Here is a 20,107-nt window from a genome sequence, read left to right as displayed (position 1 = left end):
TTTGATTGGACATTTCTGTAGACTTGTTTTAATTGGGATATTTTCTTGCCTTAGAACTGTAAACTAGCAACTCATTAAATTCCCCTTGTTAAAAGCTATTCCGTTTCTGATATATTGCATTCCGGCAGCTAGCAAACTAGAACACAAGACATTTACAAATTTACTTATAATTTCTTTTTTGACCCACGATTGTTTCTGTGTTGTTTAACCTCCATAAATTTGTGCATTTTCCAGTTTTCTACCTGCCATTGATTTTTGAGCTTCATTTTTGTCAGAGAAAATGCTTTGCTTAACTTCAGCCTTTTTAAGTTTGTTGAGATATGTTTTGTGACCTAGCATGTGGTCTATCCTGGAGAACATCCATGTGTAACGAGAAGAATGTATATCCTACTATTTGGGATGCAATGTTTATGTCTGTTAGATCTAGTCCATTTACCACATTATTCAAATTCTCTGTTATTGATCTTGTGTCCAGATGTTCTATCTATTGATGAGAGTGGTGTGTTGAGGTCTCCAACTATTATAGTAGAGGTGTCTATTTCTTCCTGTGGATTGCCAGTGTTAATCTCATGTTTTTTTTGGGTACCTTTGTCAGGTGCATAAATATTTGTTATTTTTCTTGGTGGATTGATACTGTTTTTAATATATAGTGTCCTTTTTTGCCTCTTATAAAAGTGTTTGACTTTAAATATATTTTTCCCATATTAATATAGCTACCATAGCTCTTTTTTCGTTACTATTTGCGTGACTATTTTTCCCATCCTTTCACTTTCAACCTATTTGTGTCTTTGTGTGTAAGATCAGTCTGTTGTAAACAACATATAACTGGATCATGCTTTTTGAAATCTATTCTGCTGATCTGTGTCTTTTAATTGGGAGTTTAATCCATTAACATCCAGTGTATACGTAGACTTAGCTTCTCCTCTGCAGGAATAAGTCTAATAAGGGCAAGCCCCAAGATCAAGGGGTCAGCCTGTTAAATTGATAGTTCCCAATGCTTGCAAGAATATCAGAAATTCCTCAGGTGGGGAAGTTTAATATTTCCACACTTTTCCCCAGTCCATCAAGGGGGCTTTGCAAATATGTTTTTATTCTCTGCCCAAATGATTCTGGGATGGATTGGGGCATCACACTAGCCTGCACAAACCAGCAATATCTCACTCCTTATCCAAGGTTCCATGTAATGTCAGTGCTTGAATAAACTGACCATATAAATTAAATTTGGTAGTATGCTATGGAAAATATAAATTTTGCTCCAAATAACCATCTCTTCCTTTCATCATACACAGAAGTTGAAGTTTTAAAACATCATCAATATCTTCCTTTAGCCTTTAGTCAAATGTTTGTTAGTAGATTGGGAGTTTCAGGTCAGGATATAGGTGGGTTCATTAGTACAGGAGAATGAGGGGATCCACAAATGACAATATCTGGGAAGTCCTAGAAATGCATTGAGCTGTTGCATGGTATTGGGTCAGTGGAAATTGAGGATAGCTTTGAGATGAGTGTGGTCTAAGGCGAGTCCTTGAGAGAAGACATTATGGCCGAGGAATTTAACAGTGGATTGGACAACCTAAAATTTCTCTTTTGAGGCTTTGCATGATTTTGATGTTAAAACAGTTAGTAATATCAAGGAGTCTTGAGTGCAGGAGTCAGCAGAAGGAGAGGAATGGAAGGGGTCATCAACATATTGCAGTAGGGTTGACTGAGAAAAATAAATGTCAGAAGGTCTTGCTTTAATAACTGGGAGAACTAAGAGGGAAGCTCAGTGTACCCTTGCAGGACTACAATCCCAGAGTATTGATGATTATCCCAGGTAAATGTGAAAAGATACTGACTCTCAGGTGAAACTTTTACAGAAAAAGTATTGCAGAGGTCTACAAAAGTAAAGAATTTGGCTTTTGGTGGGGGGGATTAGGCAAAGGTATGTGGATTGGGGATAACAGATATTTTAGGTGTAATTATGGAATTAATGGTGTACAGATCATGTACAACCTTCCAAGAATAGTTATTTTGCTTTTGTACGGGAAATATATTGCTGTTGCATGGACTAGTTAAAAAAATAACAAAGCCTTTAGTAAGTAAATTTTGAATTATGGGCTTAGTTCCTTCTATTGCTGCTGGGTTTGGGGGGGGGGGGTTGTAGTATTTAGCTGTAGTATCATCAGCATGTGGAATTCATGTATGGCTGATTATACCTGTGGCCAGCTAAGGGAAGTACCTTCCAAAATGAGGATGTTTAATTAGCTGGAGGCTTTAAAGAGGGAGGTCAGAAGAGAGCTCATCATCTCAGACCTAGATGTTTGGAGATGCAGAAAGGACACACTCCAGGGAAAGTCATTGGAACTGGAAGCCAGGGGAGAAGACCAGCATCACATTGCCATGTGCCTTCCCATGTGACAGAGAACTCAGACGAAATCTAGCTGCCTTCCTTCTGAAGAACTGTAAATAAATCCCTTTATTAAAAGCCAGTCTATCTTTGGTGTGTTACATTCCAGCAGCCTTAGGAATCTAACAGATTTTGGTACCAGAGGAGTGGGGTGATGCTGCATTTGCAAATACCACACATTAGTACAGCTTTTTAAATAGTTAATGGGAGGATTCTGGAAGAATTGTGAGGAGCTTGATAGATAAAACCTAGATTGTTTGGAGACTGCTGGTAGAAATATGAACTCTTAGGACAATCTTGTTGCAGATTGGAAAGAGGGCAACCTTGTTTTGAAGTGGCAGAAAATTTGGCAAAACTGATTCCTGATGCTGTAGGGAAGGGATAATTTAAATGTGATGATCTGGGATACACGGCTACGAAATTTCCAAGCTAAAGGTAGAAGATGTGGCCTGGTTTCTCCTTGGAGCTTATAGTAAAATGTGACAAGAGAAGGATAAATTGAGGCCTGAATATCTGGGTGCAAAGAAAACAGAAAGTGATGGTCTAGAAAATTCTGGGCTTCCAGAAAATTAGAGGACAGAGTAAAGTGCCCCATGTGAGGTTTTAACCAAACATGGAAACAGTCAACCATTACAAGACATGCCAGGATTGGAGATAGAGTTTTCCAGAAAGGATCTGTGGAAGGTTCTATTGTCTGATGGCTTTGATCCCTGTATGATGCATGCTAAATCAACAATTATTTTTGTGAAACCAGCATAAACTGAACCACTTCCAGTTTGAAGTATAAGGGACAGGGAAGGGACAAATTGAAGGAAGAACAGCCTCAGAAGCAGAATCATGAGAGGTGAGGTCTAAAGCCAAGATAGCTTAGGCTGGGAGAGCAGCTCCACCTGTGCATGTGGAGGGGGTGACTTTGCACCAGAGACAAAGCGTGCCTTTTGCTTCCATGTTCAGGAAGACTTTGGTGCTACAGGACCCAGAGAGGGTAGAGCACATACCCTGATGATTGGGGGGAGCCTGCGTGCCACCAATAGTTCTGATGGATTTGAGTGTGGGCCTCAGAGATGGCAGAGAATTCGGGTGCCAACCAGATGCTGGAGAAGGGTGGGACCGAGAAAAAGGCTATCTCCCCAATGTTCCACAATGTTGCGACCCTCATCGCAACAGGGAGAGAACAGGGCCTCTGTGTAGGCCCTTGGAAAGGGTAGGACTGCTGCTTTTAAAGCCCCAAGGATGAATGACTGTCAGACTTTGAAATCTAATGGCCTTTGCCTTGCAGGTTTGCAGAATTGTTTAGGTTGGGTGACCCACATTTTCCGTCCAATTTCTCCCTTTGGGTATGGGATCATTGTCTGGTGACTGTTCCTTCTTTGTACGTTGGAAACAGATAACTTACTCTAAGTTCACAGGTCCACAGATAGAGGCAAATTTTGCCTTCAGACAGACTATGCCTATATCTAACTTTGATGAGATTTTGCACCAGTTTTGAATGAGTATTTTACTGGTATTGTTACTGAAATGATTTAAGGCTCCCAGATATTGTGATGTAGTAAATGTATTTTGTGAATGGAAAGATTTTGTATATTGGGTGCAGGACAGATGAGCATTGTTAGCTGAGAAAAATGTCTGCTATTATTTTCTCTTTAGAGATTTTGAAAAATATGTCTGTTACTGTTTTCTGTTTAGATTTTAGTAGGTTTAACATGTTGTGTATATTTTCCAAATTGGAAGAGGTGGACACTGTAGTAGTTAGGATCAGGTGTCAATGTGGCCAAGGGGCGGTGCCTAGTTGTTTTCTTACTGTGATGATTTTACTTAAATCATCAGCATGTGAAATCCATCAATGGCTGTTTACATCTGTGGTCAGCTAAGCAAAGTGCTTTCCACAGTGAGTGATATTTAATTGAATTAGCTGGCGGCTTAAAAGAGAGAGGAGAAGAGAACTCAGCAGATCAGACCTAGATGTTTGGAGATGCAGAAAAGACATGCCTTGGAGACAATGAGAAGGTAAATCTAGCAAACGTGGCCATGTGCCTTCACATATGACAGAGAAACTCAGATGAAAGCTAGCTGCCTTTCCTCTGAGAAACCATAAATTTGTAACTAAGTAAATCCCCTTATAAAGAACCATCAGTCTCTGGTGTGCTGCATTCTGTCAGCCCTGTCAAACTAAATCAGGGATATTGGAAAAGAAAGGGAAGGTAAAAAGAGGGCTTGACTTGGATAAAATTGGAGGATGGGGGTGTTCAAAATATGACTGATGATGGTGGAGTAAGGCCTATAAAGTAGAAGGAACACATAAGATGGTTGGAGGGAAGTAGTGGGGAGTCTGGAAGTGTACAGATTAGAGGACAATATGAAGCAAGGTAGGAGACCATAATTGTTAGTGAAATCCTTCCTTTTGTTTGAAAGTTGATAGTAGCATGAAATCTTGAGAGGAAATCTCACCCTAGGAGACAAGTGTCAGAAGGGGAAGAAAGAAGGTATGGGTGAGTTCCAGTAAGACCCCCAAGAGGTTCAAAGAGGAGAGCCAAAAAAGATGGATAATAATCTGCACAATAGTAAGAACTCTTAGACTCTGGGCAAACTCATGGGGCATAAAGGGAGGTTTAGCATAGTCAGTGTAGTCCCAGAGTCAATGAGGACAGAGAGAGGCCTACCAAACCTAGTGATCAGGATGACCACAAGGAGGTGGCTAATATAGTGGTAGCTGGTACATGTTAATCTCCCTGGAGCACCATCATATTGAAAAATCGGGGTTAAATGGTGTGGTTGCTTCTTTTTTGTATGGGGAGATGTGGGCTGTGTGATTGGTCTCTTGTGGGTGAAGATTTTTGGAAGGTCCTTCTCAGCGATTTTAGTGGGGGCATTCATTTTTCCAGTGCTCAGGGAGTTTGAAGTAGTGAGAGGACCCTGCTTTATGGGTTGGAGGGAGGCTGTCCTGAGGGTGATTAAGAGGTGGTTTGGCAATGGGCAATTTTCCTGGAACTGAAGCTGGCTTGGCTGCAGCTGTAAGACTTTAGTCTTTTACTCTTTCTGCTCTAACCTGAGGGATTCCTGGAACAAGGCAATAGTATGAAGGACTTGTGTGTCAGAGTTTGCCAGTTATCAACATTAGGCATAATCAAAGTGGAGAGTTCAGGGTGGGGTCCCACTAAAAGCATAGAGTGATAGTTAATAAGAGCTCAGGATGGCTGGGGTTCAGTCAGAGTTTGCATCATAAATTACAGTGAAACATGAGCAATATTCATAAACAGATTCTCCTTTTAGTTTTATGGCTCAGACATTTGAAAGATCAAGTGGCCTAGGAAAGGCAGTGGGAATAGAGTCTAGCAGGACCTTTGGAAGGTGCTAGGTTACAGCCCAGTGTTCACTGGGGGTCTATTCTTGCCTAAGATAGTATTGAATGTCACAGATGCTCTGACAAAAAGTGGAGGGAGTATCCCTGGCTAACAACAAATTGGAGTAATTGGGAAAGAGCAGGGACACCTGGTTTGTAAGTGGGACAGGGGATTTCAAACTGGTGGCAGAAGCTGGCAGAATCTTATCAGGGGTTGGGTAGGCTTTTAGTAAAACTAGCTAATTCACTTGGAGTCTAGGAGGTATAACCATACCAAGGCATGTCTTTGGTTCCATCATCATTGTCCCAGATGGTACATGTTTCTGACTTTAAAGGAAAACTAAGAGATGAGGTTGAGGCAAACATGGGGAGAGCAAACCTTAGGAGTGATGGGAGGTGGAGGGTGATCAGGCTTAGGTGGCAGGGGGTAAAGAGGTTTAGGAAATTTGGAAGGGGTGTTGGGCATGGAGCATGATGGGGAGGATGGTGGCTTTGACCGGGGCAAGAACTCTTGCCTCAGTTTCCTTTCAGAGATCAGGGAATTTTCCATTAGATCAGAGTTTCCATCTTAAGATCTTTCATCTTTTCTTTAGTGGATTCTAACTAGGCTTTGGACTCATGTTTGATAGCTACTAAAAGCTACTTATAAAAAGCATCCCATTCAGGAATTTTAGTACAAACTTTGGAAGCTGAACTTTTCCTTAATATAATTTAATTTGGAACACTCAAAAAACCTCACCGAGGCCGAGATAACTTAGGGTCATCAGAATTTAGTTTTGTATACTTTTTTGTCAAAGAAGAAAAATTAGGGCCAAAGATAGAGAACACAAAATGGGCAGCCACAGAGTGTGGAGGCACTCGCTTAGAGTCAACTGACTGAGTTTTTCTCATGATTAACAGATGAACAACAGTAGAGAAACAGTAGGGAATTCTCTTACCTGTTGATCAAAACAGAGACTGTAGCAGAGGGCCTGATCAAACTTCAGCTCAACAAACGGATTTGATCTCAAGCACAAAACGGGAGGAGTTTGGAAATCTGAGAGGGGTTACCTAGGTGAGCCAGACGATGAAATCAGAAAGATGGACCACAAAGCATCCTTGCAGACATCGTGCTCATCTTCAAGAAATCAGAGGATTCATCCCAGTGCCCACCTTTAGATCCTGCTTTTGACACCAAGATGTTGAGTTCAAAATGGAACACACAGACTCTGAAACCTAAAGTGCAGACTAAGTTTGTTGACTGAGTAACATGCATGCGGGACAGAACTAAAGAGAGTGAATGCTCAAGGCAAAGTGTCAGGGAAGCCGTTTATGTTTATATGGCTGCTCAGAACAAAGAAAGGGTATGGGGGAATGGGGAGGGGGACAAGAGAGACTTGAGCTATGTGAGTTGACTGGAGCAGATGTCCTTGTGTCATGGGGCATAATGCTGCAAAACTGGCCAGGCAGCTTGCATGTGCAGAAATGGGCCCATCTGGTGAAGATAAACAAATTGATGGTGTCAGCATGGCTTGTAAATCACAGTTCCTGCTTCTCCTGGAGGCAGGCAACTTAATCAGCACCAAAAATGTTTGTTGGTATGTCAGCCTTCTTTAGTTATTTCCTGCTTTTTCTCCACAGTTTTCTGGGTAAAAGGGGAGTTCAAACAGATCAAGAAGGTTGGTGAAACTGTTTTCCATTCCAGTCTCCCAACATTTATGGCTGTTAACATTTAAGCAGCTAGAGACCTACGGAAAAAGTTCCACATTTTCTGATAAAAAATAGAGGATTTTCCTGCTAAAATAATATAGGCTTTACTGAGCAAGAGCCACATGTAGTGGAGCTACACCAAATGTGGGTTATGCTCAAAATGTTGGGCTGTGGAAATGGCTTATATGGCTGTTTAAGGGAAGGGGGAGTGAGGGAAAGGGACTAGTGAGGGAGTGTATGAGTTAACCAGTATGGAGTCCTTGGGCAGGCATCAATTGGTTAATTAGTGAGGTACAGGAACAGGATGTTTGTGTAAGATCCTGGCAATCTGGTAACTGTCAGCAGACCCTTTATCACTGGTCTTGACTTACTGGCTGCAGTTTCCCTTCTTCTCAGGGTGGAGAGGCCTCACTCACCCCTGCAAAGGATCACTGGTATGTCAATCTAGCTCATTTGGCCTCCTTTCTTCTTCATAGTTCCTTGGATAAAGTGGAAGCTCATGCAATTCAAGGTGGTTGCTGTACTTATTACTCATACTGTATTTATTGCTCATTCTATTTTCACATGGACAACTGAGTTTTGGTAAGTTTCCAAATACTAAGCAATTGAGAAAGAACCATCTCTTCCACAAATGTCCTGGGACAACTGGATATCCATTTGCAAAATGAAAGAAGGAGGATCTGTACCTCACCTCTTATACCCAGATCAACTCAAAATGATCTAACATGAGAGTTAGAACTATAAAACTCCTCAAAGAAAGGGCAGGAAAGGATCTTCAGAACCTGTGTTAACCAAAGGTTTCTTAGACTTTGTATCCAAAGTACACACACAGATGAAAAAAAAAAAAAAAGAAAAAAAAAGAAAAGGAGATGAAAGGGACCTCATGAAAATTAGAAGCTATTTGTCCTCAAAGGATTTTATCATGAAGGTTACCTTACAACTTACACAATAGGAGAAAGTATTTGGTAATGCCACATTGCATAAAAGAGAAATATCCATATACACAAAGAAATCCTTCAACTTCACAATAAAAAGAGAAAGAACCTAATTTAAAAGCAGGCAAAGACACAAACAGACCTCTCCAAAGGTGAAATACTGATAGCCATAAAACTATAAAGTTACTCAGTATCTTTAGCCATCAGGGAAATGCAAATAAAAACCACATCAGGATACCATTTCTGAAAGGCAAACTCAGCAAACTCACCAGGAATGAGGAGGGTCAAAGGAATTCAGGCAAAGGCTTTATTTCAGGGAAAAACAGAGCGGCCTGGGCAACATTTGAAGACAGAAACAAATGGCTGCCTGGAGGTAGCAGCAGGTAGGGTTTTGAAGGCTTAGGGTTAGGAAGTTGGGGGGCAAGGGTTAGGCAGGTCTCTACTGGCTAGTTTTCAGAAATAGGGGGCTAAGTGAGGAGTTGGCAGCTTTCCATCAGTGAGTTTAAAATGTAAATGTTGCCTTAGGCATGCAGGGTTGTAAATACTGGATGGCAGATAGTAAGGGGAGTTTACACAAGAATGCATTTGCCTGAAAGTGGAGGCTGAGTAACAAGAGGTTATCACAAGAGGGCAGCTGATGGATGGTGAAGGAGATACCGGGCTGGCATGGGTTGGGGTGAGAGAGGCTTTCTGAAATATTTGCCAGGGGTAGTTACATCCTGAGGGGAAGGGGTCCTGTCTTCTATGCCTAACATTTTCTTGTATTAAATGGAGAGCAGCTATATAAAAAACCCCTGAAATTAACAAGTATTGGAGAGGATGTGGAGAATTACGAACACATATTCATTTTTGCTGGCAATGTAGAATGGTATAGTGACTGTGGAAGACAGTTTTCTGGTTCCTCAGAAAGCTAAATGTAGAACTACCATATGTTGGAGCAGTCCAACTATTAGGAATATACCCCAAAGTATGGGAAGTAGGGACTCAAACAAATGTTTAACACTGGCTTTCACAGCGGCATTATTCACAATTGGTAAAAGATCTAAGCAAACCAAAATATCCATCAACTGATAAGTGATAATAAAATGTGGTGATACATACAATGGAATATTATTCAACTGAATAGAGGAATAAGGCTTTGATCCATGTGAGAACATGGAGGAACCTAGAAGGCATCATGTTGAGTGAAATAAGTCAGACACGGGAGGGCAAACAATGAATAACTCATGATGTGAAATAATTAGAAGAATCAAATTCATAGACTAAGAAACTAGAATACAGGTTACCAGGGGCCCTAAAGGGAGTAGGGAGAAGGGAGTTAATACTTAACTGGTACAAAATCTGTTTGATGTTATGGAAAAGATTTGTTCATGGATAATAGTGAAGGGTATACAATGTTGGGCACTGAATTATATATTTGCTTGTGGTTAAAAGGGGAAATTTTAGATTGCATCTGTTACTAGAATAAAATTTAAAAGAGAAAAACATCATAGGTGTATACAACGGAAACTGTGAACCATAATGTAAACCATGGAGTATAGTTAATACTGTAATTATAGTAATATTCTTCTTTTTTTTTTAGAAATATTCTTTCGTCAATCAAAAAGTCAATTCACATTTTTACCAATAGTAAAACTGAGTGGGGGAGGGGATATATGGGAACTCTATATTTTCTGCACGGTTTATTGGGAAACCTAAAACTTCAATTAAAAAAAAATTAAAAAATGATATTTTACACTGATTGCTACAGGAACTATAGTTTGCCTTCTAGGACGTATGGTGTGGGTAATGGCCAGCTTCCTAGTTCACTTATTGCAGGTAACAGGCCAGGAAATCCTAGTGTAGTTACTGCTTATAGAGGGGTCAGAGTTTCCTGGTCATTGCCCATTTGAATATTCAGTATCTCACTTTACTTTTGATTACTCTATTGGTTGAATATACCACCAGGTTTTTATCCATTGCCTATAGAGGACAAGTTTTTACAGTTTATGGGATAAATTTATGAACGATGCACCTATGAATAATCACATACAAAACTATTTGAGTAAATCCTAGGAGTGGCATTTCTGGATCATAAAGTAGGAGTAAGTAGAGCTGCATTAAGAAACTCTTAATAGTTATACCTCCACTTTTTCCATTCATGATGTCTATCTATATTATTTTTCCATCACTCTCCTCAACTCTACCCTATTTCTATAAAATGTGAGTCAGGCTAATTGTACCTTCAAAACCCCTGCAAGAAGAAGCTTCTTCTCTCCTCACCATTGTTTACATCCCCCTGTTTTAATTAGAGGCAAACTCCTTACTTCAATATGATTTGAGAAAAAACTTGTTATAACCACCCTAAAATTGCAGCAAACACATTTATTCTTCTTTGACTTCTCCAAGGAAATACAGGACCCTTTAGCTCCCCTATTTTCCATCTTCCCTAGATCTCCTCCTCTAGGGCCCTCAGTTCACTAAGCCTCCCCTAATGAGCCCTCCATTGTTATGTAATAACCTCCCCACCCCACCTCCCCCACTCACTGGAGACCAGCACCACTCAAATCTCCTCATGACTGCCCTGCTGGGAAAGCTGCTGTTTCAAACTGCTGGGCTTGTCTCCCACTTGATTGCGTTTTCTCAGCTCTCAGGCCCCCACACTCATGGGGCCTGCCTGGGCCCAGACTCTCCTGAGAGGTCCTCTCTTGGTGCATCTGTTCTGGACCCTCTGGTCCTCTGTCTGCTGCTCCCATGACCCACCAGCATGGAGATTCACTTCCTCTGAAGTTGTGATCCCCAGGAAGATGCCCCGCAGGGTGGGTGGAGCTGAGATGCCAGGCCAGCTCTCCTACAGCATGCGCTTCCATGGCCGAAGACACGTGGTTCACATGAAGGTAAAGAAGAGGCTGCTGCCCAGACATTTTCCTGTTATTACCAATAGTGATCAAGGCGCCATGCAGGAGGATTACCCCTATGTCCCTCGAGATTGCTATTACTACAGCTTCCTGGAAGGGGTTCCTGGGTCCATGGCCACACTGGACACCTGCTATGGGGGTCTGCGTGGCATGCTGCAGGTGGATGACTTTACTTATGAGATCAAACCCTTGGAGGCATCTTCCAAATTTGAGCACGTGGTTTCTCTGCTTGTGTCAGAAGGGACATCAGGCCAGGTTGAAAGGTGTAAGAATGAAGAGGAAGAAAGTAATCAAGTATTTGAACAGACAATATTTGCTGGAACTCCTAGAGCAAGCCCCGTTTATCTGTGGTGGCCACATAGGAAATTCCTGAAACTTCACTATACAGTTTCCAATTCATTATTTAGATTAAGCTCGAACAAGACTAATGTAATAGAGAAGATTGTGCTCCTAAACAACATACTTCACACCATTTACTCACAAGGTCATCTAACTGTCATGGTAATTTTGTTGTGTATATGGGATGGAAAGGATGCTTTTACATTAACTCCAGGGCAAGGTGCAGGAGTTATTATAGGTAATTTCGGTTTGTGGAAATATTATGGATTTTGGGAAGTCCTTCCACATGATTCATCAGTTCTTCTAACGGGACATAAATTAGGAGACCACACATATTTTGCCTTCCATGAAGGCATGTGCAATCCCAACTGGGGAGCCTCATATGTATATGTAGCAAGGTTTCATACATTTCTGGCTGCAACTATTACAGCACATACGGTAGGTCATTTGCTCAGCCTTGTGCATGATGAAACAGGTTGTCACTGTTTTCGAAGAACCAACTGTGTCATGTCTCCTGCGCCTGGTCTTCTAGATATGTTGAGCAATTGTTCTTATGAAAGACTGCATAGACGGAAAAATCAATGGGATCCTTGTCTGAGTCATAAGTTGCACCCATACGATAACTTTCCTTATATAGCTCCTCGTTGTGGAGACCAGGTCATAAATCAGAATGAAGAATGTGACTGTGGCTCCATAAAAGAGTGTATGAAAAGTAAGTGCTGTGGGACTAATTGTGCCCTCACCCTTGGCAGTACTTGTGATAGAGGACCTTGCTGCTCAAGCTGCAAATATGCTCCTCCTGGAACGACCTGCAGAGAGATACTTGGTATTTGTGACCTACCAGAATACTGTGATGGAAAAACGAGTGCATGCCGAGGTAACTTTTATGTCCAAGATGGAACCCCATGTTCACCATCAGCCGTTTGTGTGAAAGGAAACTGTAGTGATCGTGATCTGCAGTGCCAAGCTCTTTTTGGCTACCAGATAAAAGACGCTTCACCAGCATGCTATAACAGGTTGAATATGATAGGCGACCGTTTTGGAAACTGTGGAGTGAGGGGGCACCCAGGGGGAGCAAGGCCGTTTAAATGTGAAGAGGATGATGTTCTTTGTGGAATGCTGCACTGTGGTAGTATTGACCATATTCCTGGTGGAGGTGAGCACACTACATTTCGTCGCATAATAGTACCAGGTAGTAAACAAGTAACGTGCATTGGATATGAGGTACACTTTGGGGCAGAAGTGCTTAACATGGGGCTTGTGGTGGATGGGGCAACTTGTGGTCCAGGAAGATACTGTTTAAAACAGAACTGTACTTATTATCAAGACTTGCGTTTTGATTGTGATGTGAAGAAATGCAATTTCAGAGGGGTCTGCAACAACAAGAAAAATTGCCACTGTCAGCGTGGTTGGAAACCACCACTTTGTGAACAGAAAGGATCAGGTGGCAGTATAAATAGTGGCCCTCCACCTGACAGAGACATTGGTATTCAAGCCAGAATAATTGTTAATATAAACAAGGTACTGGTTACGCTAATGGTTCGCATAAGTCTTTTCCTGTTTGTGTTGATCGTTGGCGCCCTTACACAAGTTCAAAGATATACACAAAAATTGTTACAGAAGAAAACTGTTGATGACAAAACCAAAACGCAGCCCACAGAATCCGTGAAGCCACCAAGGGGAAAGTGATCAGTAATCACTTTGACAATTACATAATCCCTTAGCTATTCTGATGTGGTCATCTTGAAATAAAATGGCTTGGCAATTAAAAAGTTTTGTGCGTTTAAATTTAACTAACTTTCCATGTCTGATTATGTTCTGTAAACTTTTATAGGTGATAGCAGAAACACTTGGATTCAGTAGGAGGAGGACCTGTGCTTATTTAAGATTTGGATCCTAATTTTTATAGATGCACTTTTAACAAATCATATACTTTACACAATTATTTCTCCAGCTTCAGGGACTTTTTATCTCAATTGGTTATGAGCTAGATTCTTGTTAGTTTAACAAACTGCACGTAAAAATATACTTGAAAGTGATGCAGTAGGAAGATCGAAAGCTTTTGTGGCATGTGGATGTGAATTTAACATTGATTTTAGTGCTTGATAACTATTTGATCTTACTCAAAACCAATATATAGTTTTTTAAATATGATACATTTAATACAAATAATACTTCAGTCTTATTACCACTCTGATGTTCAAGGTTATGTTTTGCAGTATCTGGAGTTGGCCTTGTATTCTGTGACATTTAACAGAGTTCAAGTAAAGATTTATGCTTTTGTCTGATGCTTTCTTGATTTGCATGGGGGTAGATCACAGTGTCTCAAAGTCTATTGTCTTGTTTCTAAACATAAAGAAAAAACTATACAGCTACTTGGTGTATGAATAAAAAGAAAATCATTATGAAAACCTTTGTAAATGTCTTAAAATGCTTATAATGCTTTTGAGAACTATATAATTATAAATATTCATTCTGTTGCTACTCATCTGTATTCTAGACAATAAATTATTTTATATACAGATGCATGAATCTGTAGCATTTTTGTTACAGGTGAAAGGATTACAATCTGAGACAGGTTATTGGGGATGACATTTGGGGTTGTGTTACGAGAAAATCCTTCTCAAACTTTATTCAGTCTCCAATTATGTCGAATGGAAAGTGTACTTATATTCCAATCTCTGAATTACATTCTTCTGGCTATAATCTATTATTCTTAAAGGCAAATGGAATACAAAATAGAAGAGAATGTAATGTATCAGCTCTGTTGTTTTTTCTTCATTTGTTTTGTTTTTTCCCCTTATCCCCCATTGTTTATTTTTTTGTCTTTTTTATTTTTTAACTCATCAGTCCATACAGAGGCTAAAGGGAGTGTCAGTCACAAGTTTTCACACATACATGTTCACACCTTAAAGCTCTATAGTTATTCATTCATCTTCAAGAATCAAGATTACAGTTCACCAATTTCAGGTATTTTCCTCTAGCTGCTCCATTACAGCAAAAACAGAAAAGGTATAGGTATATAATGTATGATAATAACCTCCAGAATGGCCTCTCAACTTTGAAATTTCACAGTCACTGAAACGTTATTTTGTTTCATTTCTCTTCCCCCTTTTGGTTAAGAAGCCTTTCTCACATAATGCCAGGTTCATCCCTGGGAGACTTGTGTCACATTGCCACGGAGATTTACACCCCTGTGAAAGTTATGTCCCACATCTTACAATTTTAATAAAACGGATCCTGAGAACTCATCTAAAAATTAATAGATTTCTTCCCATATTTTTACACCCCTATGGCAGCAACCTTGTACCTATAAAACAAGGAGCATTGTAAGTTACTCAATCTTTACTTAGATTCCAAGGCTCCAGAAATTCTTAATATTATACTGTAGATTTTTTTACTTCCTTTTTTTAAATTAATTTAATATATATATATATAACAACAAACAAAACATTCTTACAATATGATCATTCCATTCTACATGCATAATTAGTAATTCACATTATCATCACTTATTTGCATATTAATCATCATGATCATTTCTGAGAATATTAGTATCAATTCAGAAAAAGAAATAAAAAGACAACAGAAAAAAATTCATACATACCATACCCCTTACCCCTCCCTCTCATTGGTCACTAGCATTTCAATCTACTAAATTTATTTTAACTTTGTTCCACCTATTATTTATTTTTATTCCATATGTTTTACTCATCTGTTGATACGATAGATAAAAGGAGCATTAGACACAAAGTTTTTACAATCACACCATCACATTGTGAAAGTTATATCATTATACAATCATCTTTAAGAAACATGGCTACTGGAATACAGCTCTAAATTTTCAGGCAGTTCCCTTCAGCCTCTCCATTACATCTTGACTAACAAGGTGATATCTGTTTAATGCGTAAGAATAACCTCCAGGATAACCTCTCGACTCTGTTTATAATCTCTCAGCCATTGACACTTATTTTGTCTCATTTCACCCCCCCCCCCCCCCTTTTGGTTGAGAAGGTTTTCTCAATCCCTTGATGCTGAGTCTCAACTCAATCTAGGATTTGTGTCCCAAGTTACCAGGAAGGTCCACACCCCTGGGAGTCATGTCCCATGCAGATGGAGGGGGTGGTGAGTTTGTTTGTTGTGTTGGCAGGAGAGAGAGGCCACATCTGAGCAACAAAAGAGGTTCTCTTGGGGGTGACTCTTAGGCCTACTTTTAATATACTGTAGATTTTTAATGAATGGAGCAAATAAAATCCATCCTTTAGAAAGCAAAAATTGAGTCACTTAGCAATGATCAAAGATACTTTCCTTTGGTTTTCTTTCTAAGGCTAAATTCTGACACATTTTTTTTACTTTTTGTCTCCATTGTTTCATACTTGGATTAGAGAAAAAAGTAGTGTTTTTATTTCCAATAATATTTTTTAAATAAACATTTTAATAAAATTATTTAAATTATTTAGATTTTGACCACATGCTTCTGAAATTAATTTTAGTGTAAGATATCCTAAATTGAAAGATATCATCATAGAATAAGAATCAAAACTTTTATAGGACTATAGTCAATGTTATGTGATCCTTTCATTAATTTTTTTTTCTATTTTTAATGCAATTTTATTGAGATATATTCACACAGCATAGAAACCACCTGAAGTATACAATCATTGGTTCATGGTATAATCACATGGTTGTGCGTTCAGCCCCATGATCAAGTTTCAAACATTTTCAATACTCCAGAAAAGAAGTAAAAATAAAAACTCTAATCCGCCCATACTCCTTATGCCCCTATGTTATTGAACCGTAGTATTGATGACAGTCAATATTCTATATTCGGGAATGAAGTACACTTTCCCAGGGTTTAGTGATAATCAAAGCAAAGCACCTGAAGAGGGCCAGGACCATTTTAGGCATTTAATACATGCTAGATGCTGTCATTCCCATTATTGGTATTATTATCCTTGAGTTATGATAAACCACAATTATTGCAAGTATAATTCTCTGGCCTGTTACCTTTACTGTAATACCATCATGGAAGGATCCATTGATCACTGATAATGCCCCTGTTTGAGTCATAGTATCTCACACTAAAAATCTTGGGAAGTATTCGTGTACTTAGTAACTTAAGGGGTCAGCTGATTATCTGACATATGTACAGAGACAAAAATTCAGGTAAAAGAAACAGGAAGTGGCCACATCAGAAATACTCTTCTAGAACCTGGTCTGACCTGCCATTGGAATTAGATTCAGGCTGCTTAAAAGCTCCGGGCCTCAGATCAAATCTATTTCAGGAAATTTAGATTCAGGCTGATGGTACCGAACAAGGGTAGAAGAAGAATGTAAGCAGAGAATCAATAGTATTCCCATCCTACAATATTGCAATTTGTCCATCTTTTATATAGCTCTGTTGGCCAGCACTTCTTGTCTAGTGGCTTATCCAATAGATTTACCCAGATCTTCAACCATGGTGAGCCCTCTTTACTGTTACCGTATCCTTGTTGAACCATGGTTGCTGCATTTGCACTTGGCACTAGAGCCTATTAAAATGAGATTGGATGAGCATTTACTAATGCAGTTATTGCTTCTCGTTGATTTGAAGGCATTTGTGGAAACTGGAGTGTGCCTTCCTTTAGGGAGGAGTCACTTTGATCCTATTTTGGTAGCCTGTTGACCCAAGCTTGAAGATTATGGACCCTGCAGCCTTTCCTTTTTCCATTTATTTTTACTTTCAATATTTGCATGTATCTTTTATTGAATGTTTTTTCCCTAGAACTGTCTAATTTGAAGTGTACGTTTGAGTATGTGTGGTTTTCCTGTTTATCATCCTTCTTCCAAATGTTGAACAAGTGTTGTATTTTAAGGATGGCTGTGGTCTCCCACCTATTTTTTGCTTCTGAACAGTAGCTGATACATCAGGTTTTACACCATAAAAAGAAGCAGATTTTATTATCAGTATTAAGGCCTAATTCTGAGCAGTCCTTAAAAGTGGCTTCAAATCAGTGCCAGGCGTTAGAGACAGATCCATCATGCCCTTGCAACAGGAATGGATTATTGTTAGACAACACGATGGCTGAAATCTTCAACATAACCCTTAAAAAAATTTTTTTGTCCTATTTTTAGGCCTTCAAAAAATCCAGAGGGTAGAAAGTTCAGGTTAAATGATGAGCAGCACCTGGATAGGGGAGGAGGCGATGTAAAGGGGATGAAAGGTAGAAAGGTAGAGATTAGGAAAGGAGGGATTTGAGAAAGGAATGGAGTAGAAGAGGCACAAACAGGGTAGACTGAAAACTTCTTTGGAAGAAGGACATTGACGTTGTTTAAAAGAGGTTTAGTCTGTTGCAATTGTTTCTTTTCTTGGTGTCTTTGAACCTACTGAAATAAAGTGCTTATGTTGTATCAGCTGATTTATTTTCCTTTTCTTCTCAGGTGCTACACACATGCATAATTTTGCCATGCACAAAGAGTTCCAGGAGGCCACAGTGGTTCAAGATTGTATTTACTGATATCACGGTACATAGAGAGAAAATAACAGAGACAACCTTTGTGTCAAATGAAATATCTAGTGCAGATCTGGCCAGATGTTTTGGTAGAATGGGAGTTTCCCATAGTAAAAGTAGTCTGATATAGAAGAAAAGAGGTCTTATACTACCTTAGGAAAACCACCTAATCTCCCCAGCCATGCTAAGAAGTATAGAAGACAAAAAGAAAATACTGACTTGAGTCTGACGAAAGATCAGCATAAAAAAGAATAAAACCTAGGAGCAGTGGCTCAAAAGGACATAAGTTGGGATGTGACAAAAATGGGTCACAGACTGTAAGCTTTATATCAATGTAACAGTTCTTCAACATGATATCTGTCTTGTAGTTATGTAAGTGGATATCTTTGCACCTTGGAGATGTTTCAGGATATATAAAGCCTATTCACAAATATTTATAAAATGATTAGATAAAGGGAGAGATAGAGACAGAGAGAGAGGTAGGAGAGGCACAGATAGAAAGATGGATGAGCACACAGATAAATGGATGGAAAGTAAAATGGATAGATTAAATGATGTCAAAAATGGAAAAAAGTTATAATTGTTGAATATGGGTATCTTGAGGTAGTTATGTCAGAGTTCTCTGCAAGATTTTTTATTTTTTGCATCTTTTCTGTAAATATGAAATTATTCGAAGACAAAAAATGTAAGAAAAAAAGGAATTGTAACCTACAATCTCCATTCTACCACAAAATCAAAGCATAGGAACCATCTTAGAACCAAAAGAAATGATAGGTTTTCACATATACTCACCGTGAACAGAAACCAAACGGTATTTGACACTTTTCCAAACCTGTTCCAAGTCATAGCATCAAAATGTAAAAGAGAAAAAGATGTGTCTCAAAGACATTTTAAGCGTTTTATTCAGTTGATGCATCTCTGGGAGTACCTGAAGACCAGGTCATTTAAGAACTGAATCAGGATCTGGGTTTTTAAAAGAGAGGAAGTATGTAAGTGTTCTTGTAGTTTTAGTTTATGGTACAGTTTTCAACTTTAAATAAAACTCACACTTGGAAGTTATTCTCATTTTGCTTCTCCTTGTTTGGAATCCCAATAACAACTAGAACACTATTTCTAAACTTGTTTCTGCAAGCCTTCCAGCTCATTGCATAGTCAAGGGACAGTGGCGGTTTACAGCAAAAAAGAAAGAGAAGGGGCAAAGTAGATGGTTTGTGATAGAAGGAATACAGCTTTGTTCCTGAGGATGACACCACCTGACATCAGGATCCCTGTATATGTCTCTTACACAAAACAGTTACAAGCAGCTTCCACGTGAATCACCTAGGTTCTACATATAGTCTTCCCTTCAACTATTAAGGTGCAGCAGCCGAACAACCCCAATTATCCTGCCAAAATAGGGACTCCTCAACTGCTAGTCCTTGGGTAGAAAAACCCAAGCCACCCTGAGGGCAGCCATAGCTTGCACTTTAAAGGGATTCAAGACAGACAACCCCAGAGAAGACAGATTTGCAGGAAGGGAAGCAAGAAGCCACTAGTGCAGTAATGAAAGTGATGGTAGGAGGTGCCACCCCTGCCTCTATTCCTTAAATCCAAGACACATTTATTCAAACTATTGCATACATAATACCATATAGGAGTCTCAGTTTAACACATATACTGCATCCTTATGGATGGCACTCCATCGTTTGGGAGTGTTGCCTCCTAGCTGGTGCTTTGGGTGTGCTTTAATTAGGCCATTTCAGCACTGTGAGGATAGCAGCTTCTGGATGTTGTGATGGGAGGTGCAGACAATGGGTTACATAATCACGGGCCCATTCTTGCCCCTCATTCAATGAGGAGTAAGTCCTCCAGTCATATGCTAAGTCATGGGCCATTACATGTTTGATGAATAGGCATTTCATAGATCCACAATAGTGGTGCTGGGTGAGACTATGCCAGCTGAGGCAGAAAAGCCAAACTCAAACCCAGAATAGGGCATCTATTTTTGTGAGGATGCACTGTTGGCCATTCCAGGATGGAAGGGCCCCAAT

General features: G+C 39.6%; 1 protein-coding gene across 1 annotated transcript; it reads left to right on the top strand.

The window, feature by feature from the left end:
• Positions 1-10,863: 10,863 nt before the first annotated feature.
• Positions 10,864-13,379, top strand: LOC143651938 (disintegrin and metalloproteinase domain-containing protein 20-like). The gene has a single exon (XM_077122876.1). It carries the CDS (start codon positions 10,996-10,998, stop codon positions 13,273-13,275), a length of 2,280 nt encoding a protein of 759 aa, XP_076978991.1. The 5' UTR covers positions 10,864-10,995; the 3' UTR covers positions 13,276-13,379.
• Positions 13,380-20,107: the final 6,728 nt, after the last annotated feature.

Source organism: Tamandua tetradactyla, chromosome 12 (genome assembly GCF_023851605.1).
Source record: "Tamandua tetradactyla isolate mTamTet1 chromosome 12, mTamTet1.pri, whole genome shotgun sequence".
NCBI lineage: Eukaryota > Metazoa > Chordata > Mammalia > Pilosa > Myrmecophagidae > Tamandua > Tamandua tetradactyla.
This window is presented reverse-complemented; position numbering and strand designations above follow the sequence as displayed.